Source organism: Rhipicephalus microplus, chromosome 7 (genome assembly GCF_043290135.1).
Source record: "Rhipicephalus microplus isolate Deutch F79 chromosome 7, USDA_Rmic, whole genome shotgun sequence".
Classification (NCBI taxonomy): Eukaryota; Metazoa; Arthropoda; class Arachnida; order Ixodida; family Ixodidae; genus Rhipicephalus; species Rhipicephalus microplus.
Window position 1 is genome coordinate 55,758,820 of NC_134706.1, and position 26,253 is coordinate 55,785,072.

General features: G+C 44.5%; 1 protein-coding gene and 1 pseudogene across 1 annotated transcript; both read left to right on the top strand.

The window, feature by feature from the left end:
- The first annotated feature begins 246 nt into the window (after nt 1–246).
- On the top strand, nt 247–17,527 carry LOC142767775 (uncharacterized). The gene is made up of 4 exons (XM_075870010.1): nt 247–293; nt 1,446–1,525; nt 9,627–9,737; nt 17,328–17,527. Exons 1-4 carry the CDS (start codon nt 247–249, stop codon nt 17,525–17,527), a joined length of 438 nt encoding a protein of 145 aa, XP_075726125.1.
- Nucleotides 17,528–21,720: 4,193 nt separating this feature from the next.
- On the top strand, nt 21,721–21,851 carry LOC119180479 (U4 spliceosomal RNA; annotated as a pseudogene).
- The last annotated feature ends 4,402 nt before the right edge of the window (nt 21,852–26,253 follow it).

Consider the following 26,253-nt stretch of genomic DNA (forward strand, 5'->3'; position numbering starts at 1 on the left):
GCGGTTCTCGTCTGCGTCACCACACCTCAACTATCTGGAGTGATTTCCCAATTTTATCAGCAGTGTTTTGGTGCATTACATGACATGCGCCGCTTTGTAGAATATAACATGTGACTTGTTTAACATATTTAATACTGTTGACCCAATTTACTTCAATGAGCTGTAACAGACAATCATGCCAACTATAGGGAATGTTGTCAGAAGTAATTGTAATGTAAATGGGAAAAAAGAAAAGTGGATGAAAAGATGACTTACTCTCGGCCGGGACCAATCCTGCTGCTTTCGAATAATACGTACGATGGTCCGACAACTGAGCTATCTAGGCGCCTTTCTTCTTGAATCTAATAACCTATATACGTGCAATAAACCTGATAATGTCGGTAAGCACCAGCTGTAGTCACTGCGGCGAGTGTGCAACGCTCCTTATTCTGCCTATTAGGCGTCACGTACAACGTAAGAGAGCTCATAAAAAAGGAGAGGTCACATGGCATGCAAATGATGCATTATATATGAATTGTGATTTTTCCGAGTATGTTTTTTTGCAAAGGAGGTGGAGTGTAGCGTTCTATTAGAAAGTTTTCTTATTCCACGCGTCCCGTACATACCTTTCTTTTTATAAATGACTGGGTTAAAATGGACAAGCCAAGACATGATTCGGAAACCCATCATCGCTCATGGAACTAAGTACTATGTAACAAGTTAGAAACACTTGGGAAATATTAGGATCAATTCATTTTTTTCTACTTCGATAAGGTTCGCGTGGTCCACTATGGTGGATCACTTTTTATGGTGCTCGGCTGTGGACACTCAGGTCGTGAGTATGACACCAGCCGCTGCGATCACGTTTTCATGGATGCTAAATGGTCAAGTTCTCTTATCTGTGCAGTGTCCATTCATGTTGAAGAACACCAGATTATCGACACTGTCAGAGCCCCCCGCTAAAGAGTTGCTTCATATCATAGAGTGGTTTCAGGGAAGTGAAACAACGCATCTTGAAAGTCCTGCGTTTGCCTTGCTAATCGCTGTTCCCTCAGATCTTTCCGTTGAATAAACGGTTCACGTTAAATTCGAAACTCGCTGAATGTTTAGTGTAATAAGATAACAAACATGCTACAGAAAGGAATCGACCCGTCACGATGGTTTAGTGGCTAGAAACTCGGCGGCTGACCCACAGGTCACTGGATGGATTCCAGGCCTCAGCGACCGCATTTTTTGATGCAGGCGCATATGCTTGACGCCCATTTTTTTAAGCTTAGGCACACATTAAAGACTTGCAGGTGTTCGAAATTGCTGGAAACCTCCACTGTGGTGTTTCTCATAACTATATGACGGCTTTGGGACGTTAAACTGATCAAATTGCACTATAAAAAGAATCGTTGAAATTCGTGAAACTTATTATCCTCATAAAAGTTAACTTTCGTTATTTCTACACTACCGCATTTCAGAACAAGGGAAGTCGAAGTTACGGTGGGGAACTGGAACACAGGGGGTATAACTAAGATTTACCTCAAGCCTCCTCAACGAGGTACGTATTTATAGCTTCATGCCTTCTGAACTGACTATGTTGGTTCAGTATTTCTCAGCAATGCGCGCGCTGCATCTTTGCTCGTCCCAGGTAATTTCAAAGGAATGAACAAGTGCAATTTCCCGAGACTCTATGTGTGTGAAAGGTGTAAGCCTCAGAGTTTTACGTTGGATTTGCGCAAAACATTATTGTACTCAATGCGAAGTTTGTTTTCGTTGCTGGCAGCTGAAAAAGACGGTGATTTTTCCATCCCTAAAATAAACTTGGCCAATCGCAAGACCTTTGAAGCTGGCGCGTGTTCGTTTTTACAAGTGCCTTTGTGTCGCACTAGGAAATGCGAAAGGAAAATTATGAATTTGTGTAAGAAGTTCAAATTCTAACAACTTTCGAAGTCTTTGGAGTCAAAACGAAAGATTAGTCAGGCTTATTCCTTGCTGCGAAAACGTATAAGCCGGTGTATCCACTCTGAGTACTTATTTATGAGACAGGAACCTGGCAAAAATATTTTGCTGATTTTTCGCAAAGAAGACTGAATCTTTTAATCATTGATGACTCTTACCTTTTACGGAACTCGGGTCAGGTGATATAATTTTTTAAATGGGATAGAGGGCCATATAAAGCGAGAATCTGTTTTTTTTAGTTTTCATAACATGAGATTCTAGCACAACAGACAAGTGCCTCCATCTAGTGACATTTTTTCTATGCGCATTGGAAAGCATTCAAAGACAACCGCAAACGCGACCGAACCCATGTCTGTACTGCAGCAACTTCTTTTTCTTTCTTTCTCTTTCTTTCTTTATTCGTTTCTTTCTGTGCCAGAACAGAAAATAGAGCGAAGGCAAAAGGCTGAAAGCCTGACAAAGGGCCTTTGCTCCAAATACAGTGAGGCAGACAGGCTGACATAAGAATTTTGCAGGATACAGAAAAAACACAAAAATATACAAAGTTACATAGAGTACATGTGCAAATACTGTAACACATACAACAGTAATAAAATGTTATTTATAGTAAACAAAAATATACATAACCATCTTAATGTTTTAAATACCAATAGATATAGGTTGCGATTTCTCATCGCTATTGCAAGAGATATACAAAAATAACAATGTACACAGGGAAGCATAGGAAAAAAACACACACATAAAAAGCATCAGATACTACTTAGGTAAAGAGGACACATAGAACAATAGTCAAGAAAATCCAATGTTGTTCTCGATTAGTACCATCCTGATCGTATGCTTCGAAACTGTACAATTTATATCTAGGAGGCTGCCAATTTTGTTTAAAAACGTTGGTATCCGAAAAGATGAGTGTTGTCGTCCGTAGATCGTTAGAGTCTTCAGAGTTCTTCTAGCGTAAGTACGAAAATCGTACAGAGAACCACGAGAATCCAGTGAATGGTAGAGTCTATTGCGTTTTATTTACTGCAATAACTTAAAATAGTAAATCTGGCTTCCCTTGAGCATGCGATATTTCGAAAATAGCGGTTCTGTCCGCAAGTCACGTATAGGGCCACGAAAGTCTTCAAAGATTCTCAGAACCCTCTTTTGTAGAATAACCGATTTAGAATAGTTTGTTAGTGTTGTTGTCCCCCACACAAGAACGCAGTAAGAAAGTCATTCACCAAGTTCACCAGGTTTCCCGACAAAGCAGCTCTTCGTGGTCTTTGCGTCTCTACACCTTCCCTTGTTTGTTGTGTTCCTTCGCTAGACATAGGGAATCAAATTGCTGGTGGCAACTATTTCCATGATGCCATCTTCTGTTACGTAGCCGATGGTCTTAAGCATTCCGCCTTTGGTAGCCGTTTTGGTCATCTGAAAAGGCCCCGACAGTTTTGCAGTATGACTTCCATAGCCTTTTGGTATTAAAACTTGAACAAGTAGAATAACGTTGGGGATCTTGTTGTTGTGACTCTTGTCAAACGCTCCTTTCAGCGGCTGCCTGTGTTTTTTTTTTGCGCTCTGCCGTGTTCTTGGTCTCCTCAGTATGGGATTTATTGTGATGCGACACTGCTGCTGGTAGACAACAATCCCACCCTCCTGGGAATTGCGGGTACATGCATATGTATTGTTTCTTGTCTAGTATGACCCGTTCTGCGAGCCGCTCATGGGTGTTATGGTGCTACAAACATAAGAGGGCCTTTTTCTTGCTGCTATTTTGCAAGCTCCTGGCTCCTAAACGCTCGGTCATCGTCAGGCACAATGCACTTCAGTCCTTCAAACATGTCTCTGTTTAGCAGTGCTGTGACGGTTTGCGTATTCTCACTTTCTGGCTTAGCTGCAACGATCCTTCAGAATTCCTTATTACATAGTAAGGAAGAATAAGTTCTCTTCATGCTCTCGCTTTTTTTAGCTTCGCGAAGTCAACATAGACAGTCTCATACTGCACACTTGCATGAGATTTGAATACCATAGTGTCCGTTTTGTGCTTGTATTTGGCTTTCCTTAGTAGACAATCATGGCAGAAGCTGACGTAATGGGCAGCATTCTTGTTCATTCCTGGCCACTCATATTACCTTCTGAATGCATAACATTGCTCGTTCGCCAAAAACAATTTCGTCTTTCTGAATGTAAGCTGCGATGGTAAAGATAAAGAACGTTTCGTACCAACGTAACTAAAACTTGGAACTTTCCTTCTATGGGCATCAATTTCTCCGCACCTTCCGAGAGTTTGACTAAGTTCGCAAATTCCTTTGTCCCCCAGCCACTGATTACAGGAAGTCGAGAGAGTGCATCATTATCTCATAAGTCTTGCCCGCTTGTGTGCGCGGCTTTGCAGTCAACCTGCTGGATTTCGCTGATCCAGCGGCTTATTCTTCCGTTTTGTTTAGAACCAGTATGCAAGAAGGAAAGTGCGAGATGAGCAGTGAACAGTTCCGATTTGGTACCTTTGATGCAAAATTGAAAATACTTCATTGCTAAAACAACAGTCAGTATCTCCCTCTCTGCTGTATTGTAGTTCTGCTCTGCCATCGTACACGTATACAAAGAGGCGCCAATAGCTTGGGCTCCTCTGTGATGGTTTTGCTGATACAAAACAGCATCTGCACCGATCTTGAACGCATCAGTAGTTCAAACGAAAGAGTGAAATCGGGTAGCGTAAAGATTGGTTCTGATGATATGGCTGATACTAAGTCACCGTAAGCCTTTTCACATTCAGCGGTCAATATAAAATCTGTGTTGTTGTGAGGCAAATTGTTCAAAAGTTAAGCTCTGTCCGCAAACTTTTTAGGAGCGAAGCTCCTTAAGGCGTGGGCTGTGCGTCCCCTGTATGTAGCCACCTCTCGTTAAGTTCTAAGTATTACGCTAGCCACCGACCGATCTAAAGGGTACAGCCATATCCATCCGTCCATCCGTCCATCCGTCCGTCCATCCATCCATCCATCCATCCACCCATCCATCCATCCATCCATCCATCCATCCATCCATCCGTCCGTCCGTCCGTCCGTCCGTCCGTACGTCCGTCCATCCGTCCATCCATCCGTCCGTCTGTCCGTCCGTCCAAAAGATGCAAGATGTTATAAACTAGACGGCGGTACGTGTAGTTGATTATGAAAGATGCGAGGTGTTATAAAATAGGAGTGATGCCACATATGGCGCGTGTCATCGTTCGATATAGTGCGGCGACGTACGCTAAGGGGAGCGTTGCAATAAAATTGAGTGGGCAAAATGTACGGAGGATTCATGGTTTACCAGGTTTACCTCCGGAGCTTCGCGCACTCATCATCATTCACTTCGTGGATGTGGCGGCATTTTTTTATGAATTTTCTTGAGTGTCCGGCAAGCTAAAAAAAAAGCTCTAAGCGCAGGTACATTATCTGGCTTCTTGATCTGCCTTACCCGCTCCATGGACTCTTCTTTGGTGCTTTTAGCTAATCCACTCAGGACTCGTCCAAGAAATGTAATGTTTGCCTGAAAGAACCCACTCTTCTGAAAATTCACTTTCTCTTTATCTTCGCTCACTGAGATCAAAACAGCAGTCAAACGTTGAACGTGAGAAGTTTCTCTTTTGAATAGACTAAAATATGGCCAACATAGACCTAACAAAATACTGCAAAAAAGAGTTTCAAGATGCCATTTATCTTTTGAAAATAACAGCGCTGTTTTTTCCCCCAAAAAGCAAGTGATTGTTGTAATATACACCAAAAGGAGTGGCAAAGGCCATGTACACTTTGTATTCCTCTTTGATCGGGACCTGTGAAATTCTTTGCAGTCATCTATCCGGGAAGGGACCTTGAAACCTCTTGTTTTCTTTATTATTCAGTACAACCTTGTCATTGGAAAATGAAATAGGTCCATTTGATGATTTAAGAGTTGTTAGTCTGCCCATAGTCTTAAAGATACACCTTTTTCAGGAGCCAGCGTAGTTGGTGAGCCTAACGAACACATTGATGACCATATTATGCCAGCATCCAACATATTTCGAATTTCGCTTTTCAACGAAATTTTTTTTTCGCGTCACATGTTGTAAGGCTTTGTCATGATTATGAGACATCTTTCAGCTTAAAAAAACGAACATTTTGTTGTTTATAGTGAATAGTTGCTTAGGCAGATAGTTCGCGGAACATGCGGTGGACATCTTCACACGCAATAAAACAATCCGCCATGCCCAAGGAGGCGCACGTCTCTTTCTCCGGAATCACTTCATCAATCTAATAAAGGTTTACTTTAGCTTTTAATACCAAGTCGAGAAAGTAAAAATATTTAGTCATACTCTTTCACTACGATGCGTAAATTTAAGAAATCTGGCCTTGAAAAGAGACACTTGTCCTCAGCCATTCATCACAAATTTTTCTTGTCTCATCAAGAGCTCGTACTTGTATCAAACTGCCTCTAATAATTTCTTTCTTCTTTACACAGGCCTCATTTATGACACAGATGGCCCACTGTTTAGTGGAGTATCAACATCTTGACCATTTATAATTAGTTATATATACAGAAAGTTAAGTTAGAAGCAGTTTCAAAACGTCTCCAATTTTATCGTCAGTTGCTGCCATGCACACTCTCTTATTCATTTGTTCTTTCAGCTGCATCTAGATGCGAAAAAGCCATATGCTCTTGTTGATACGACATCGAAGATTATATTGACCACTTCATTTCAATCACGCAAATTGTCAGGGTCGCGTGCCCTGCAAGGTTTCCTGTCGAGATAGAAATCTGTAATCTCACCGACGTGGGTTCTGGAAATTCGAATAAATATAGATGTTTATGAAAAGTACTGGAAGCTCCATGACAGTTCTTGTCGACTGCACCTGTGCTTCTCTTTGTAGTTCCTTAGGAAGGCCGTAAATAATGACAGGAACTATCACAGACTCGGGATATTCCGAGTTTGCCATTTGAAGAAGCTGCCTTTCCGCATAAAATTACTTCACGGGCTTTCCTGACCAAAATTTGTACCGAATCGCTCAGTAGCAGTTTTCGTTGATGTTTTCATCGAAAACTACTACGAAACTCCTTTTCCACTCGTTCTATGTGCTAGTCTCATGTCCATTGTAGTGAAGCTCGTATTTCTTTCGAGCCAGCCCGGTAAGAAGCGAACGCATGCTCCTGATGCGTTCCCTGGTTCTTGCCAGAAGTTGTCCTCACACACATGTTCGTCGAACTTCATTCTGGTGTATGGCCTTGTCATTTCAACATCAAATCAATGGAGCTTTGCTATCTTTTCCTTGGGTCTTTGGTCTAGATTATGGCAAGAAAACTGTACAAGAGTTACTGCTGTTGTTCCATTTGCTGATGATGATGATCGGAGGATTGCATTGAGGCCTAACTTCACGAAACAATCTTGATCGCTTGCCGAAACCTCTGACGACGTTTTCAAAAGCAACTGCATGAAGTCTTCTCGAAACTCGGATTACTTCACTTTCATCGCAGATAGTTGATGGTCGAAGTCTTCCGGAACCTTCCTGGCTTTCTCAGAGACAAACTCACGAACTTAAAAAGTCGTAAAACTTTCACGTATGCGTTTTTTATGCACATCGCGCGTCAAAAAAATGGCAAAAAATAGGTATTCAATCACTGGCGTTCTTATTTCCGTCAGCAGCACCAATTTAACGTGCTAACAGTAACAGAGATAAAAGATTTTATTCTGTTTCTTCCCCTAGTACCCTTAAAGCCGTTTCTTGTCACCTTTGGGTTGCTTAAATGGCGTTTTCACCAAACACTACTTTCTGTCAGAAAAGGAACATCTTTGTAACCACTGTATCTATTAAGCGCAACCAATTGTTACTCCTTCTTGGATAGCGCGCGCCAAGGCAAACGGGAAATCACAACGTTGCCATTAGAACTGTATGTTTGCAAAATATGTTCCTGTAAGAAAAAAGCTCTAAACTTCTAGTCTTCAAATATCAGAATTTTCGTGAAGAATGATTGTGCCTAGAAATATATTTTGGTTCCGATGGATACCCCGGGTGCATGTAATAGCCAGAATAATGAGGTAACTCCCGTGGCTCTGATTAGTACATGTAACCAAAATTCTCTTTGTACATGTAATGACCAGAAGGAGACACACTATTTTACGTGCGTAATTTTTTCCCAAACGTTCCTGCAGAAAATAAAAATTACACGAATACTTTTTATTTTTAATAATTCTTTGTACTTTCCTGTCAAATTCAGTAGACATCCAGTAAAATCTCCATTCAAGCCACTTGAAAAACTTTGCGGCGTGTGGTTTAAACATAACTGAGCGATGGGCAGTCGTAGTTGCACACCTGTCCTTGCTGTCCATCCCCCCTTATTATTGCGAACCAGTCAGACCACGGCTTGCAGCTCTTTTCGGCTGACATAATATAAGACTTCTATATTATAAGACAAAATATAAGAATTGCAGTGCTCCGCCCAACGACCTAATGACATGTGGATGAGTGTATTGGCAAAAACGGTGTGAAGAAGTTCCAAAATAACGCTGATGTTCACAGCCTCTAATTTATGGAACTCCTCTTGGCTTACTTGCCATCTACCTCTGCCGCATAGAAAGACGAGGCCTACATCAAAAAACATAAAATTTTTATTGGCTCCGGCTAAGTGCCAGTCTTTTCTGACAATTATTTGATGGTGCGTGACGGGGAATCTAAAGGGGCCCTGCAACACTTTTTGAGCATGATCAGAAATTGCTGCTGATTGGCAGTAGAGGCTCCCAACAACAAGTGAGCCAAATTTTAAAGCACAGCACGTGGACTGGAGTTATATCAAAGTCAGCTAAAAACTGCTTTTTCTTCTCTCGACAAATCACAGTATATGTCCAAAACTCTCACGTCGAGGACCCATCTATCAGCCATTGGCTGATCTGAACATGGCGTGCTCGCACGTTACAGAAATCGCCACGGGAGGCTGCTACTAGTCCACGCGCGCACACGCGATCACACTGAAAAATCCACGCATTCGAAGAAAAAAAAAGTGCTTAAGATCGTGAAGCACGTGTTAGGTTCTTCTGTGGCCCTGCTGTTCCTCCCTGCTTAGGTTCCAGCGCTTTCGTCGGGACGAGAGAATAGAGAATGCAATTGCAGCATGCGAGAAACTTTTGCAAATCTACTCCAACTGGATGGATTTTTATAACTTTTACAACGTTGCATTCGTGAGGCAACAAACTTTTCCAGTGAATTCATTCCAAGGGTACTTGAAAAATTGTTTCAGAGCCCCTTTAAAGATGCATTACAAAGTCAGCAGTTACCCCTCGGTATGGCTAATGGCTAAGAAAGCGTGCCGATACCTTCGTATGCAAGCACATATTGTTTTTCTTTTGCAACTTCTTAAAAGCACGTGTTTTTGGATGCTTGTAGTAATATTAATATTATTATTATTATTATTACTATTATTATTATTATTATTATTATTATTATTATTATTATTATTATTATTATTATTATTATTATTATTATATTCCGTTTAAAGTTTGCGCTCTCTCCCCGCGCATATAATATTTATCACTCCACCTCTTCATGAAGTCTTTACTCTACGAATCAGCAGGCCTATCGAAACTTCATAAGCCCAATTTCTTTATTCTACGCGTGAGAAGGCCTATATAAACTTCCTAAGCCACATTGGCGATGTGTTTCAAGAAAGGTGTGTTTGTAACGAGTACAGCAATTTTTTTTTTATTCTTCCAGCAAATGAAGTAGCAGACGTCGACAAGGTACTTTTTGGTTTGTGGAACGAATATGACGTCCTTGTGGCCAAAACGACTTGCGTGACTCTTACGTTTACGTCGCTTGTTGATGGTGAGTACTGTCATAACATTTGCAATATCCATGGACTCTCACGTTGTCAAGCGGAATTCGGGAGTGTCCTACTACGTGAGATAGTGGACGACACAATGGCAGCGCTACACTGTCACTCCCTTGTTAGGCTGTAGTAGCTTCAATGTTTACGCGTTGTCAAGAAATGAACAACATGTTTCCTGCGTCATTAATCAAATCGGCTGCTCTGAGGCAATTCGTTGCTGCCATACACATAGTTTTCGTGAAAATATGTGGTGAATTGCACTTTCAAAGGCTGCCCACAGGGTACACTTATCAGCTTCCCCAGAATTGCTGTAGCTACGTAGGTCAGAGAAATGTTTCCATTCGACCTTTTTATGTGAAAATCACTCTGTCTTACCTGCATACACCATTCGTCAGTGTTTTTTGTAGTTCATGTGTCCCGTAACACTGAACGCGGAAAGTCGCGCGAGTCGCCTGTACTATTCGGTAACTGAGCAATTTCCAACTCTGACAGCACTCTTAAGCAAGGTGCTTATTCCATTGCCAAAAAAGGGCTGGTATGAATTGTGCGAGAGGTATTTCGATTATTTGACGATGAACTTGCTGCACGTTAGCTGTAGAGCACCGTAGAGTAAACGCTGTGAATGACGCGTTTGACCGACGTTGCTTCCAGCGTTCATTACGCTTGTTCTTTGTGTTGTGTCCTTTGGTGATAGAAACCAGTACGCCGCGAGCGAATTGCTTGTTCACGGGTTAGAGCAAAATGCCGTGAGAAATTTTCTCAGAATCAACAAGGCACCGAGAGTGAGAGAAACGATGATTGAACGGCTGATAAATAACTAGCAGCGAGTTGCCTTTCACGTTCCATGTTGCGATATTGTTTTTTTATGCTCGTAATCCTTTGGGTATATCTAGAACTCCTCAGCGAGATCAAAATAAATTAGTACTTTTTTCGGTATATTACATGTTCTGCTGGTTTCAGCCGTTGAAGCACTGCGGGGTATTCCAAGGCATATCTTAAGTGCTTGGGCTTGAATGCTCTGAATTGCGCGCAGGTTGGTCTTGCCGGTGTTAGACATTGCAGGTAAGCTGTACCGTAAGAATCCGATGAACAGCACTCTGTACAGTTGTAGCATGGATGGTATGGACACTCCCCAATTTTTTCCTGCAGGGAATTTGAGCATGTGGCATGTTGCGATCAGCCGCTTCTTCACATAGTTCACGTGTGGAGTTCACGACAGGTTTCTATCTATTATGACTCCCAAGAACCTGTGGCTTCTGCTGAGCGATATGTATTCTTCATTAATCGATATACTGTAAGCAGACATTGGTTTCCGCGTGAACGCTACCACTGCACATTTTCCGCAGGACACCTCGAGGCCTTGTTTACGAAGATAGCATGACGTCGTTGTAGCAGCCTTCTGAAGGCGGGCGCGAAGCTGAGGCCTTTTCACACCTGATGTCCAAATGCAGATGTCATCAGCATAGACATAAAGTTCTACAGTTCTAGGTAGCTGCTCTACTAGACCAATGAGAGTTAGGTTGAAAAGGGTAGGGCTTAGCACTCCTCCCTGAGGAACTCCTCGGCTGCTGTAATGATCAGGTGTTGGGCCATTCGCTGTCATCACGTAAAATGATCTCAGCTGTAAGTAGCTGTACACCCACATATATATATATTCCCACCAAGGCCTACTGTTTCCAAAGCACTAAGAATGGCTTCATGGGTGACATTGTCGTAAGCCTCCTTAACGTCTACAAACAGGGCGGCGCACAGTCTCTTACAGGCTTTCTGGTGTTGAACATATGTCACCAGATCAACAACGTTGTCGATTGACGAATGACCGCGCCTGAATCCGGTCATGGATACTGGGTAGATTTCGTAGTGCTCTAAATACCACTCCATTCCCTAGAATCATTCGTTCCATCGTTTTTCCCACACAACTGGCAAGTGCGATAGGACGGTATGAGGCAATATCCAAAGGAGATTTACCAGCCTTCAGAAGTGGAATGAGGCGACTTGACTTCCATGCCTGGGGAACAGTACCAGTCTGCCAGGAGTCGTTGTATAGGCGTAAGAGTGCCTTCCGAGCTTCGTCTCCAAGATTACAAAGGGCACGATAGGTAATGCCGTCAGGACCGGGTGCTGAAGAACGTCTGCACAGAGCCAGTGCCGCCTCTAGCTCATCCATAGAAAACTGGCATTCCATACGGGGATCACGTGAGGGCGGTGGGTTGTCAAAAGTTCCCGTTCTTGATACTGTGAAATTGGAATCACCGGCAATTCTTCTACAGAAAGATTCTGCGACGCCAATCTTTCTGCATCGAAGGTGAAGTGCCAGAGATGTAAACGGGTGTCGCTGACTCAAGGTTGTGCTAAGACCCCGGACAGTTCGCCATATCAGTGATAGGGGCTTTCTTGGATCCAACGACTCGCAAAAGGATGTCCAACGTCGCCTAGCCAGTTTATCCATGTGCCGCTGCATTTTCTTTTGAATGCGTCTAGCCAGCCTCAAATCATCCATGCACTTTGTCCGTCGGTACCTTCGTTCTGCACGACGGCGTATTGCGCGAAGTTTCTCAAGCTCGATGTCGAAATCGGTGTGCTTGTGACTAGCCAAATGTGTGTGCGTGGTATTCTGCAGGACATCCTTTATCGAGTCCTTTAGGTTATATGATGAGCCGTCGGTACAGCAGTCTTCCATTAACATTTTGAATTTCGGCCAATCGGTGTACTTGAGGCCTCTTGAGGACTTGGAGCTGGTGAAACCTTCTATACACAGGTAAGTTGGTATATGGTCGCTGCCCCGCGTTTCCAGATCCGAAAACCAGTGCACTTTGCTGATAAGTGAGCGAGAAACCAATGTAAGGTCCAGGCAGCTGCTATAGGCTGATCCGCGTAAATATGTAGGGCTTCCATCGTTACAAACGCTGAGTTCGTACTCCGAGGCTAAGGACACCAATTTTCTTCCTCTAGAGTTGTCCCTGGAGCTTCCCCATAGGAAATGGTGGGCATTGAAGTCGCCAGTGATCACCCATGGCCTTGGAGTCGATGTCAGAATACCGCGTAAGCCCTCGCAGTCAAGGCGGCTTGATGGAGATAAGTAAGCTCCGATAATCGTGAAAGCAACCTTATCCTTCTTCACAGTAAGGTACACATACTGATTCCCTTCATCAGGCGAGACTCTGTGGTGAACGTAAGTGAGGTCATGGCGCATGAATACAATAACTTTGCTGCAGTCTCTGTGAGTGGAGGACATAAAGCACTCATATCCCGACAGCTTGATTGAAGCTCACAGGTTGGGTTCACAAATCACAATAATGGGGAAGCGGTTCACAAATACAAAGTGTCTAAAGTCCATTGCCATTGCTGAAGATCACTCGATAAATACGCATATTATTACCGAGACAATGCGAATGCACCTCAGGCATTATGCCAGGACCCGTTCTCACCACCTGGCGAGCCTAGCTGCTGAAAGGCCCCGCACGACCTACGGCACTATTGTCTCCAAGCATCGTTCATCGTTTGCTGAGACATACGCACCTGCATCAAAACCACTGCTTACTCCTTGGAGCTTGAGCCGCCCGCGAGTTCACTTAATGACTCCAGGAATGAGGAGAAAATCGGACTTACCGACACATGCCCTGAAACAACTGAGTCTATTCCTACTGGAAGAAAACTACAGTAACCACGTGCACATTTACACGGATGGCTCTACTACGCCGTCTAGTTCAGGTGGAGCAGTGGTTATACCATCACAAGGGATAACTCGGTGTTTCAAGACTTCACATGTGACAAGTTCAATGACGGCAGAACTCGAGGCTCTGCGCAATGCACTGGAACACATCAATTCAGAAGAAAGACCAGGTAAATGGGCTGTGTTTTCTGACTCAAAACCAGCGTTACAATGCCTGATATCAGTTCTCCGACGCGGATGGCACGACCAGTTGACCTACCAAACCGTGAAACTTCACCACCTGTTATTACAAAAAGGCCATGACATCGTCTTTCAGTGGTTACCTGGGCATAGTGGTATCGGCGGCAATGATTCTGCAGATCATGCTGCTCGCACGTCACATAAAGAAGCGAACAGCGTTCCGATACTACTTTCAACAGCGGATGTGGCGAGGCAGACTCGTCGACTGGCCTGCAGTGTCACACTGACTGAGTGGAACACACCAAGCATACGACGTACAAGACTGCACGAGCTCGACCCTTCACTGCAACTCCGGCCTCCACCCGGCCTAGATCGACGTGAAGCTTCGCTTCTCTATCGCCTTTGGCTGGGAGTTGCTTTCACGAAAGCTTATACCACGTTAATCAGAATTACTGACAGTGCAGCGTGCAATGTTTGCGGTACCGACGAAAATATCGAACACCTGCTGTGTCATTGTCCTCGATTTGCCTCAGAGACACAAGTACTTGCCAACGCAATGCGGCGACTGGATGATCGGCCTCTTTCTGTGCGGGTGCTATTACAGCAACGCACACAAGCCTCGACAGCCCACAAGGCAGTGAAAGCCCTGCTGCGTTTCCTGAGAAAGACAGGCTTGTGTGAACGCCTCTGACATGCGGTAGAGTTCTACACGCTGCAGTGAAATTACTGTCAGTCTCTCTCCCACCCCCTTTTTCCCTCTCTTCCTTCTTTCTCGTCTTTCTTGTCCCCTTCCTTTATTCCCCAGTGTAGGGTAGCCAACCGGATGTCTTTCTGGTTAACCTCCCTGCCTTCTCCCTTTTTGTTGCTTCCTCCTCTACATGTTCTGCAATGATTGCAGATATTATTGAGTGTCGCATACCACCAACACGCTCCAGGTCAAAGCAATGAAACATGTAGTCACAGCTACGATCCTCACCTCTGGGTTAAATTTATGTCTACTTCACCAGTGCTTCCGAGCACCATTCGTATTCGATGAATTTTCGAAACGTTGAAGAGGTCGACGCAAGAGAACGCTGACGTGTAATTTTTGCAATCGTGCTTCTAGCCTGACAAATCTGAGTGCATTGCATTACGCACTGCTTGGATCTGAGCATAGAGCCATGCACACGTGCCACTCATTGGTTTAATGCGATAGCAATTATATGAATACTCTCGGCTGGATTTCTCTGCGGACGCTGCTATCGCTCACCGTATATCTTTACGTATTTGTATAAATGTATACGCAAGAAAGAAAGAAGCCAAGAAAAAGACTCTGACACGCGGAATCGAACTTGGGACCTCTCAGTCGTGAGAGTGAGGCGATAACCACTGAGCTATGAAAAAGTACTTCCTCGAACGTTTAAACGGCAAGCTATCTATATCTACCATTTATTGCTGCTGATGAGCATTTTAGTGGGGAACCATCGTGTTTTCATCATTACCAGCAAGATGGCGTAATGAGCGGGCTCGAGTAAAGGTAGGCGCCCAACTCGCCGCAATGCGCCGAAGAGCGTTCACTTCCCACACGTGTTCTACTCCGCGGGGGGGGGGGGGGGAGGGGAGCGGCCTTATTGCGTACTTATATTGTAGGGAGGGGAAAGGGAGAGAGATTCACGCACCTTCAGCTTTGACCATGGCGATTGCTTTTAGTGGCCGGGCGCACAAAGATCACTTGCTTTCTGGGCAGGCCTCATTCGCGGAAAGAGCGCGCTTTTCAAACACAGAGAAGTAGCAACTGGGAACTTGTTAGTTCACAATATTATCTGTAGCTATGAGCACGTTTCATGTGTCATTCTTGTTTTAAACAGCACATTTAGTGTCAAAGTGTAAACGTTGTTAGTTGGCTCTCGTCCTGCGTGTTTTATTTTCGTGCGTCATTTGTGCATGAACAGCGTATTGCATGTTTCCATCTGCTTGTCGTCCTCAATATCACATTCTTGATTGTTGCTATCGCATTCATTCCTTTGCCCTTGTTGTGAGACTGTGACTTCTAATTATATGCTTGTGTTCCATTGATTTAGTAACTCTGCGTTTTTGAGTGCCCAGGTGATGACGACAACATAATGTATTTGTAAACCACTACGACCCTAAACACGCAGCCCTGTGCAGCAGCGATGGCGCTACTCACTATTGTCTTTCTAGTGCGGTAAAATCGTCAAGCCAGCTCGGTACACATTACTTATGAAAGCCTTTCAGTGAATATGTCGAGCCTACTTTTTACAGTTCTGCGAAAGCGTGTTTATGCTACAGAAAACATCGCCGATGCCTAGTAACGGAGTGTAAATAGAACTTTCTAGAAGGTGGGGAGTATTTTAGGGGTGACAACCTCACTGCTTTCATCATTTCTGTAAGTATTTAAATCTCATATGCATTGCTGTGCAGCTATGCATATCCCCTGGTGGAAGTAGAACAGGCTAAATGTGAACACGTATGGTTTGTTCCTATGTAAAAAAGCCGGTTGACACTTCTACGGGCGTCATTCTGAATTCGACCACGCGCCCTGGAAAGTTTGTGGGAACTGCAATTGGTCACATAATTTGGGCAAAACAATTAGTCATGGTTTGTAGTGTCTCGTGCGGAGTTTCATCAGATCACGCGACATAAATAAAAACCAAACTCTCTCTTCCCACAGTTCACTGCAGAATTCATTCTATAGGCTGATATAAAGCATCATTTTAAAGTCATTTATTGGTGTAACATTGCACAATGACCGGTACAAAAGGATTTAAACTACTAATATTGGATATGTCGCTTTCTGCGAAAAATTTTCTCTCGCATAAAACAAAAATTAATTTTCTGAACATTCGTTTTGTCATGAGAATAAACATGTTATACAAATACGTGTTAGCTATATTTTTGCTTTAAAAAACTCCATTGCCAAAATCAAACCTCAACGAAAGTGCATTTGTGTATTTTCTGATATTTGCCACAACACTGTTGCAACGTTCCGGCTTAATTCGGTCCCGAAGTATATTTATATTTTATTGTGTAAACGTCAAACACTGCACTCCTAATGTATTATTTACCGAAAATTTTAGCTTGTTCTAAAGAAACATTAAAGATATGCAATTTTCGCCCTCACTAAAAGCAATTGAACATAAAAGAAAAATGAATAAGTTTTTGGGACGCACATGCACACGGGGACGAAAGACAACCGCACGGCGTGAATCGCAACTCTAAGCTGACTTTACTATTTTCACTGCGTTCTCTTTGCTTTTGTCTTCCCCGTGTGGTCAGAAAGCTGAATAGGTGAAAGGAAAACCAATTATCAAAAATAAAACTAAGGTGTCTGGCTTCGTTTGTCTGTCACCACATTTGCAACCACAAACCTCTCATAGTCATCAAAGATTAGCACCTTGATATTATGGCAAAGTTATTTGGCAGTAATTAGTGAAAGCGGTACTTTTAGATAACTGAATAAGTGACCAAGTTCCTCATTCGTCCCTCAAGTCCGAATGTCCCTTTACACAAGGAAGATTTTTCTTATGAATTTTAACGCCACAATGACTGCTCACACTACCATATGCTACCACATTTCCATATACTGCCACACATAGTAGGGTAACGGTTGTGTGATTTACTGTACATTAATTAGAGCTCTTTCGGCCTCTTTTACTGCCACTATTGTACCACGCCATCCTGGAGAAACTATTGTACAGCATTCAGCGTTTCTTACAGATGTTTATTTTCACAGGCAAACTTCACTGCATGATATGGGGAACGCGTTCCGGTGATGAAATCGAAACAAACGATTGCTACGAGAGCTCCTACTCGGTCTGTGGAAAGCTGTCTATAGCAGTAGAAAACAACGGTACAGACCCCTGCCAGTCATACGATTATATTGATGACTTTACTACAAACAGTGCTCACAATGAAGAAGGACCTGTGGTATAGCAATAAAAACAGTAGCAAAATAAAATTGTATTACGAAAGTATATTACGAATTTGTATTAGCTAAAATTTGTTGGCGAAAGCTGACGAAAACTGTGTTACGCGCTAATTCCATTCGGCAATCAGTCGACAAAAGCGACCGAGGAGCCACGCAGTTTATATATGGCGGATGCAGGGTAAGCGTGTCGTTGTGTGGCGCAACGTATGCCGGTGCTGTGAAGCGCACAGCGAGTTCCCGTGCTGCCAATTAACCCACTTACCACAAACTAACGAACGAAACCGGTGCGCGGGAAAGACGACGCGAAAAACCCACGCTGAGATAGATACAAAGGCGCCTCGGTTGTTTATTGCGTTGACGAAAGGAGCCGTTAAAGCTGTTCCTTGTTTGCGAAAAAATGAGGAGCAGCTGACCAGAAAGCGTGTTTCGCAGGGACGAGGCAATGCACGGCCACCTGGCATCAATTTGACTGTTTAACATTTAGATGCCCCCTTCGAGAATGCCGTATGCACACGGAGCAGCTTTTTCACTTGGCCAAATGAGACTGATGAATGGGGTGTGCAATCACTCTTTGTAGACAACATGGCCTCGAAAGCATGCGGCACATCTTGCACCCAGCTACAAGTGCCCTAATGGGGGTGCAGCGCCTCACTGTCGCGTGCACCTTCTTGTCATTGGTATGGCGACTTCTTCAAACCGATGTTTAGTGCGCGGGCTCATCGAGCTCGAGCCTGGGACAGGCTACCGGTGGACGTCAAGGTCGACCCTTATGTCATAACGTAGAAGATAGTGTGATGACCCAAGCTGGGCATAAAATATTAGCGCTCACGTTTTGTACTGTATGGTTCACTCTTAGAACAAACACGTGAACGCATGGCCGCAGCTCACGTGCCGCGAACTGGTGGCGAGATTTGTAAACGTTGCACACGCGCAAAAAGCGCGAAGATGGCGCTTGTACAATTTCGTATGCTACTTTCCGCTCCTGCGCTTGCTGAGTGCTCTCATTTTTCCGCGGAGCGTTTCATGCCGCCACTGGTCAGCTGGCGCCTCGTCAGGTAGTCAGCAGGCACATAAAAGGTTCAGCTTTCATTTTTCGCGGTATCTCGCCAGTTTCGAAACGATGCTATTACCAGCCACAGTAGTGAAGATTAGATTAAAGGTGATATACAATGAAAAGCCACGCGAATATATTTAAAAGTATGTTAATAAAAACCTAATAACAATTATGTTGGAATTGAACATCGCAGAACAGCGGTACGACTGTAATGCATGCCTTGGAAGGCTCCAAAAGTTTCGACCACCTGGTGGTGCAAACAAAGTACACGGGCCTCAAATATTCCCGCCTTCATCGATACTGTGGCAGTCGCGGCCGGAATTCAATTCCTTGACCTCAGGCCAGCTGTCGAGTATCGTAGCCCCTATACCATCGTGGCGAGTCAATAAAACACTTGAGGATGAAATCTCTTTAAAGGATCGATACGGCTTGATTCCTGTGTTTTGGCTCTGACTGGCTACATCGCGGGAAATATTACTGTTAACGTTATAAATCCTGTGAGTTTTTGATTGAAAAGGCAGCTACTTACGAAGCTCAATGTTTCAAATTGCGATAACATGCACTTTTATGACAAGTACAGCGCTTCTAGAATATGTGCGCGCATGAGAAATGAAGTGTGTAAAACGTGAAAGATAAAATTTACTCGTAATATTTTTGTGACAAAAAGACGGACCAGGCCAGATATACAGCGTCTTAACGTTAGAACAATGACTAGCTTCATTTAGTATCGCGAGATGTCAGATCCATCGTCGAGTACGGCCTTCATCCTTTCAGGTGGAGACATATACATAGCTACCGTCAAAGATAAGTTGCGCTTAAGGTGCTCCCACCCTTCGTTTAGAGAAGCCCAGAGGTCATCCATAGAATTCACGCGGAGAGTTTGGTGATACAAAGAGATGGTTTCATTCTGTTCCACACAGTTTGAATTAAGTTCAAGTCAGGCACTGGGGGGCAAGGGGGCACATAAGCACACCATCATGGTCTTCAGTGGCCTGGTTACTGACTTCACGCTGACTGTATTCCTTAGTGTAGATCTCGACTATGAGAACGCTTTCAACCTCAAGTGCATTGGCCATGTCACATATAAGAGCTGGCACCACCAAAAATTTGTTCAGCGAAGAAATATGGCCGCAGCTGCAGAATTCGGTGAAAGCAATTACGAAGCCCATCACTTGCGTAACCTGTAGTGTCAATGCTCACAGAATTCTCAGTTGTAAGCTTAAATTTGCACAACGCTCGAACCATCTGGCTGTCTTTGATAACAGACAAGCAAATTGGTGCTTTATGTAACAAGTACAGCCGGCTTCTTCCAACCACTGAAACACAGCACGGCGTTAGCGCACGGCAAGCGCTAGGGCGGGGAGCTAGCATACGAAGCAGGGCACGAACCACTCTTTCGATTCTGCGCGCATGCTCCGCGTTTCCAAATATCGCCAGCAGTTGGTGCCCCGTGGACTGCCGGCCGCGCACTCGCGTGTTCCCCCTAAGAGTGGATTGTACTGTACATTGTGATACGATATCAGGCATGGTATCACCAATACCATGCCTATCACGAAAGTGTTCGCGCAATCACTTGTGTTAATGCGAAACGAATCTGTGATTCGTTTGCTTAGATACCCTTTGCTTGACTGAGGTTTCCAGAGATGATGCTTGGATGTGAACAGAAGTGCGGAGCTTCGGACTTGGAACCGAGAAGATGTCTGAGTGCTTCAATAAAACACCTGTGTACCGGACAATGGCTCCGCCTTCATGCTGCCACCGAGCACTCAAGTCCCCTAGGTGTGTTAATTCAGAAGGTCAAACAGCTGCTCTCCTTAGCTAGTGGTAAAGCTAGTCTAGGAAGAAGCATGTTAGTAAGGAAAATTAACTCATGCCGTCGAAGAATAAATGATTGCATATTAAATTGTAGGATACTACAGTTCTTGATCCTCCACCGTCGGGTTAATAAAATAAAAGATTAGATATGTGTTTGTAAGTACCGTCGGGCATTCCAGATTTAGCTGGGTAATTTATGTTATGGTCATGTTGTATATAAAGTGGAAGAGCAATGCTTGAAATGAATTTCAACTTTTTATTTTAAAAAATTTTGTTCGTTGAAGCAAAAAACACGCATGTTGCTATGATAGCCGTCGTAGTCTCACCTACGCAACTAGTCGGCAGGAGTTTTAGCCATAGCATCTTCTTCACCAATGCTACCACGGCGAATCACCTTGCCAGGCACGTCTACGAAAGATGATGAGATATTTAAGGGATCATAATGACCCATTCGCTAACGCATGGCCTCATCTTTTCACAAGAGCGAGTTCCTTGCACTCCATGGGTTATTTACATTTACTCTAGTTGCTTAGGTTGTAAGGTTTACATTGTTTCTACTATCAGCTGACACGCTATCAAACTTAATTATGTTTGTTATTCTAATTCTAAATGTTATGAAGTGAATGTATGAAATGTTTGAGTTTCACTTATGTTTACTACCAAGTGACAATGCTGTGAAATCGTTGTGTATAAAACAGGAGTTCATTATTATTTTCTACATGCTAGTGTAGTACGTCCTTGAATAATTTAATAATTTTGCCAGTTTCTCACCTGCCGGTTCAAGTTATTATTCCATGCATCGAAACAAGTAGAGAAAAAACTTCTAACTTTGAGCGTGTCTATTTATCTATCTATCTATCTATCTATCTATCTATCTATCTATCTATCTATCTATCTTTCCATCTATCTATCTAACCAAATCTGAGTTTATGCTTTAGATTTTTCCCTAATGCGACATATGTCGAAATTGTTATGAAATAATAAGGAAGTAGGGCCAACAATCACTATTAACTGATTAATAGATTGATTAAAACTTCATTTCGGTCCTGAGAAGACGCAGGAGAGACCCCGCGCCCCCCGGCTAATCCCACGTAGGGACCGTCATGCCGAGGTTGGCGCCCCGTTCACGGGCACTCTGGACGGCCAGCGTTTGATTCTTAAGTTCGGCGCTGCGTAAGAGCACAGCCCACATGTCCCCGCTCAGGGCGGAGCCGATGGCTTCACAATCCCAAAATACATGGTTAAATGTGGCTAAGAGTCCACGGTGGGGCATTTTGCTCTTGAATACCGTTTAGGGTACATGGCATGAAGAAGCGCAGGGTTGGCCTACGCTTTGCGCAGTGGCAGTGTCGTACCCAATTAGGTGTTAACTGAAAGGCGACTATTGATAGTTGAAAACTTTTCATTACGAACTAATGGCATATAATATAGGCCCCAATTTTGGTGCTCTTGTGATCAATTTGTTAACTTAGATTATATACGCCTTTTCAAGTTTTCATGACTGGGGGCCACCATATTGAAAGGCGTGCCGTCTGGCGCGAAAGTTGGGCGAAATAGCCGTCATTGGCTGCACATACTCAATTGATTGATTGATATGTAGGGTTTAACGTCCCAAAACTACCATATGAGTTTGAGAGACACCGTAGAGGAGGACTCCGGAAATTCAGACTACCTGCGGTTGTTTTAATTGCACCCAAATCTGAGCACACGGGCCTACAGCATTTACGTCTCAATCGGAAATGCAGCCGCCGCAGCCGGGATTCAATCCCGTGATCTGCGGGTCAGCAGCCCAGTACCTTAGCCAATAGACCACCGCGGCGGGGTGCACGTACTCGAGCTAGTGCTTTATCCGTTAGTGTGAAATCCCCACTACAACATGTGTTCGCCGGTATTTCGTTCGCTTAGACTAGTTTGTCTGAATTTGTCGATGTCACTGAGTGATTTGCCGCCCTCAGAACTATTCAACAGCGCGCATTCGCGCCAGCAATGCAATAATGAACTCCGCGTATGCTGACTGCAACGCTTCGTCGTCAGTACCAGATTGATCACGACGTCAAGTGTCAGTAACTGGTCAGCCGAGTGTCATTTGCTTTTCTTATACTGTTAACCGCTTTAGCCAGCAAGAAATAACACCTGTCTATCCTACTTGTTCAAAGATACCTTGACCTATGCCCACCCCAGCGATATCGAAGACTGGACCAAGGACACACGCGAGTGCCCACAAATAGAACAACTGAACATTGCTTGCCACCTCGTAGAGGTGAAAGCGTGTGACCTTCGCCAGGTGTGTAACTACAAGGCATTGAAGTCGTATAACTACGAGCCATCTGGCAGGGTAGGCCAGTTGCTGACACACAAATTGAACGACGAGGTTGTGCTAGTAAAGACGGTGGGGACACCATCGCAAGCAGTAAACAGCAGGCACCATCGCGCGTGGATTCCCGTGAGGCCTTCTGGTGAGGTCCTGCGCGCTGGCTGCACATGCGTAACCGGACAAGCCAGAATATGCAGCCATGTCGGCGCTGTCTTATGAAAAATAGAAAGTGCCGTTTTACGTGGCCTCACCGGCAGAGCGTGCACAGATGTTGCTGCTGCATTGAATAAAGGAACGAAACTTTACGTCAAGCCCTCAACAAATGAAGAGATAAACTTCAAGTTTTCCCGGGCTGCTGTTGACCCTGATTCCGTGGCACAGCGTCGGCCACGAGATACCCTCGTGCCATTGAGGAGAGAGGAAATACAAGCATTGCATTGCGATTTGGTTTGCCAGGGGCTGTTCAACGTTCCAGGTAAGTCCAAAGTGTTACACATAGTGGAAAGCTATTGTATGTTGTGTATTCATGTGTTTTATCGCTCATTAGCACAGTTTATGCCACACGATACTATTTGTTCGGGTGTATTAGGGGCGAACCTCCTTGTGGTCGAAGACATTTCATCAGTCCGGCGTGGCCAGCTTGGCATATTCACAGACAGACAGACAGATAGACAGACAGACAAACAGACAGACAGACAGACAGACAGACAGACGAACGGACGGACGGACGGACGGACAGAAAGACAGACAGACCGACAGACAGATAGACGGACGGACGGACAGACAGACAGGCGGACGTACGGACGGACGGACAGACAGAGACAGACAGGCAGACAGACAGACAGACAGACAGACAGACAGACAGACAGACAGACAGACAGACAGACAGACAGACAGACAGACAGACAGACAGACGGATGCACGCTTCGCCCAGACATCATCATTCACTCCATGGATATGCTGTAATTTTTTGGCGTTTACGTAATCGTGCCTTTCTCCTGCATCCACAAGTATGTTCATGAAGCTTGTGAAACGTCGCTGTGTCTCATCTTGGGCGAAACGGCATACGATGCAGTTCACGTTGTTGAATGCGCGGGCGAGGCTGTCAGACGAGACCGCATTCTCACTTTAGCTCTCGTCATACAAACAAGTGGACTTGTCAACCCGCCACACAACGTTGCAGTCGAGATTAAATGCACTGAAGTGGCGAATACTGGATGTTCGTGCAAATCAGGTTGAAGCAATGCCTACGTGTGTAACTTAACGTGCGTGGAGCAGGTTGAAGAAATTGTCTCTGTATAACTTACTATAGAAGTTACGTTTACTGCTGGTTGCAGTTTCAGTCAAGCCAAGTCACATTTCTTATTGTGTTATTCTTTATAAGTTAGAAACCTGGTTACAACTGCAAAATATTTTGAATGTTTAAAGTTGCCACCATTCCTAACCTAATAATGAACTATCAAGTGCGCCGCCTCGAATTTCCTGTGCTCCTAATATTAAAAAGAGACGATTATTGTTTAACAGCATTAAATGTTTATTGTCAGTACAGCATAATACTGGAAGTAGAAGGGGTGGAGTATAAATTCATATTTTCTGCCTGAGCTTGATAAGACCAATAAACTTGCAATAAATTGTTGTTAACATAACGGATACGGGCTTTTCAACATTTAACATTTGACATTACGCAGCACTCGTGGCGCGGATGCAAGTGGCCGCACGCAATTCTGTGTAACAAAGCGCTCTACTTGCAAAATCAGTTAAAAGTGGAGGCCCACGGTTGTTCGAACAGCGTTCGTGGCCACCTGACACCAGACAATCAACTGAACTGCTTCTTTTTTTCTTTTTTAGCTTTATCAGGCACAGGGGTTTTTATACGATGCCAGGCATCAAAACAAAAGCTCGCGAATCCTCAAATTGATGTCATACAAGCGCCGTTCGCAGCGCCGCCCTCCTTTGCACCCCACGCTAATAACACAAATAAACCTTCAGGTTGGGAGTGCTTTCGGTGTTTTGTAGCTACTTCCCGCACTTTCGCCGCGTCCAAGTCTACTTGGCAACGTCGACGTGCCGCTGCAGCTTCGCTAGCCCTCAGAGCCTCCCGATCCAATTGTTTACGCTGCCTTGGCAGTCAAGCTGCACCGGAAGCACCTTCAAGCTGTCCCTTAACTCCGGGCCAGGTTGCCGCTGCGGTCATTTTCCTGCATCTTCCTGATCCCGCAACTCTGGGTCCACTAGTTTGCACTGCTGTTATTGAGCGGCTTGGTGAGCCCTCAGCTACCTATGCAGTTTTCCCGCTTTGTCTTCATTGTCTTGCCTGTCGAAGAGAGAGAGAGAGCGATCATGCGGTGGTAGCAAGCTAAGTTTCATTTAGGGACCTTAGAACGAGCAACACGACAGCGCCCCTGTCGGTCTCCACTCCAACACGGAGAACGCTCCGGGAGCGAGTGCTCGCTCCTCTGTGTTCGCTGTCGAAGAGAGAGATCGCGCACTGGCAGGAAGCACGCGCCGCAGGGCTTCTAGCAAATACTTTAAGTATTACATACATTACTTCGGCGGCGAGAAAAGGCTAGACCCTAAGAAGCTTCACATATAAAATATGGTTACGTAGAAACGACTCGAGGCGTGTCTATTTCAAAACTATATTCACACTGATGCGTATAACATTGACTAAGATGGAGGACAGCACACAAGACAAGCCATCCCACTTATTCGATGTTTCGTGTTCGTCTTCTGATCCTGGATATGTCAGCTATGTAGCAATACCCCCCGGTGGTAAAAGCACCGTCTCGGCGAAATTATTACGGTATTCAAAAGGCAGGCGGTTCAGTTATAGCCTGCTGACGTGCCCTACATCACTAATTGTGGTTGGAGGCAGGGTGGTCTCCGATGCAGGAATCATCTTATAGGTGTCGTCGGTGATCAAGCGGACGATACGATAAAGACCGATGTGCCGAGACTACAATTTCTCTGTCAAGCTAACCCCATGAACTGGGACACAGGAGAACGCGAGAACCGGGTGAGAAGCGCAAGTCGACATGCCGGCTGTTGTAGATGGCTTCCTGAAGGGCCTGGGAAGCCGATAGTCTAGAGTGGGCGATCTGACATGCGTGGTCGGCATGAGCAATAGCGTCGCGTGCATATCAGTTCACCGTGTTGTAGTGGTCAGAAGTAGGGTGCCCAGTGGTAACGTCGGATCACTACCATAGAGCAAATAAAAAGTTGAATTACCATGGTGTCCTGGCACGAGGAATTGTACGCGAAGGTCACGTGAGATAGCGCCAGGTCATATTCGTGGTGGTTGGTGCGCACATACATCCCAAACATGTCCGTGAGGGTGCGATTTTGTTATTCGGTAAGGCCATTTGTTTGGGGATGGTAGGATGTGGTCAACTTGTGCTGGGTCGAGAGATATCGCAGATCATCCATTAGTCGGGACAAAAATGCCCGGCCGCGATCCGTGAGCGATTGGCTAGGAGCAGCAAGATGTAGGATGACATCGTGGAGCAAAAAGTCTGCCTTGTCATTAGCAGGGCTGGTGGGAAGCGCTC

Bases quoted from the DNA above. Each gene is read 5' to 3' on its own strand.
- LOC142767775 (XM_075870010.1), top strand. From the start codon at position 247: ATGACTTACTCTCGGCCGGGACCAATCCTGCTGCTTTCGAATAATAC. The intron at 294-1,445 runs GTACGATGGTCC...ACCGCATTTCAG, and splicing joins CTGCTGCTTTCGAATAATAC to AACAAGGGAAGTCGAAGTTA. The intron at 1,526-9,626 runs GTACGTATTTAT...TTATTCTTCCAG, and splicing joins CCTCAAGCCTCCTCAACGAG to CAAATGAAGTAGCAGACGTC.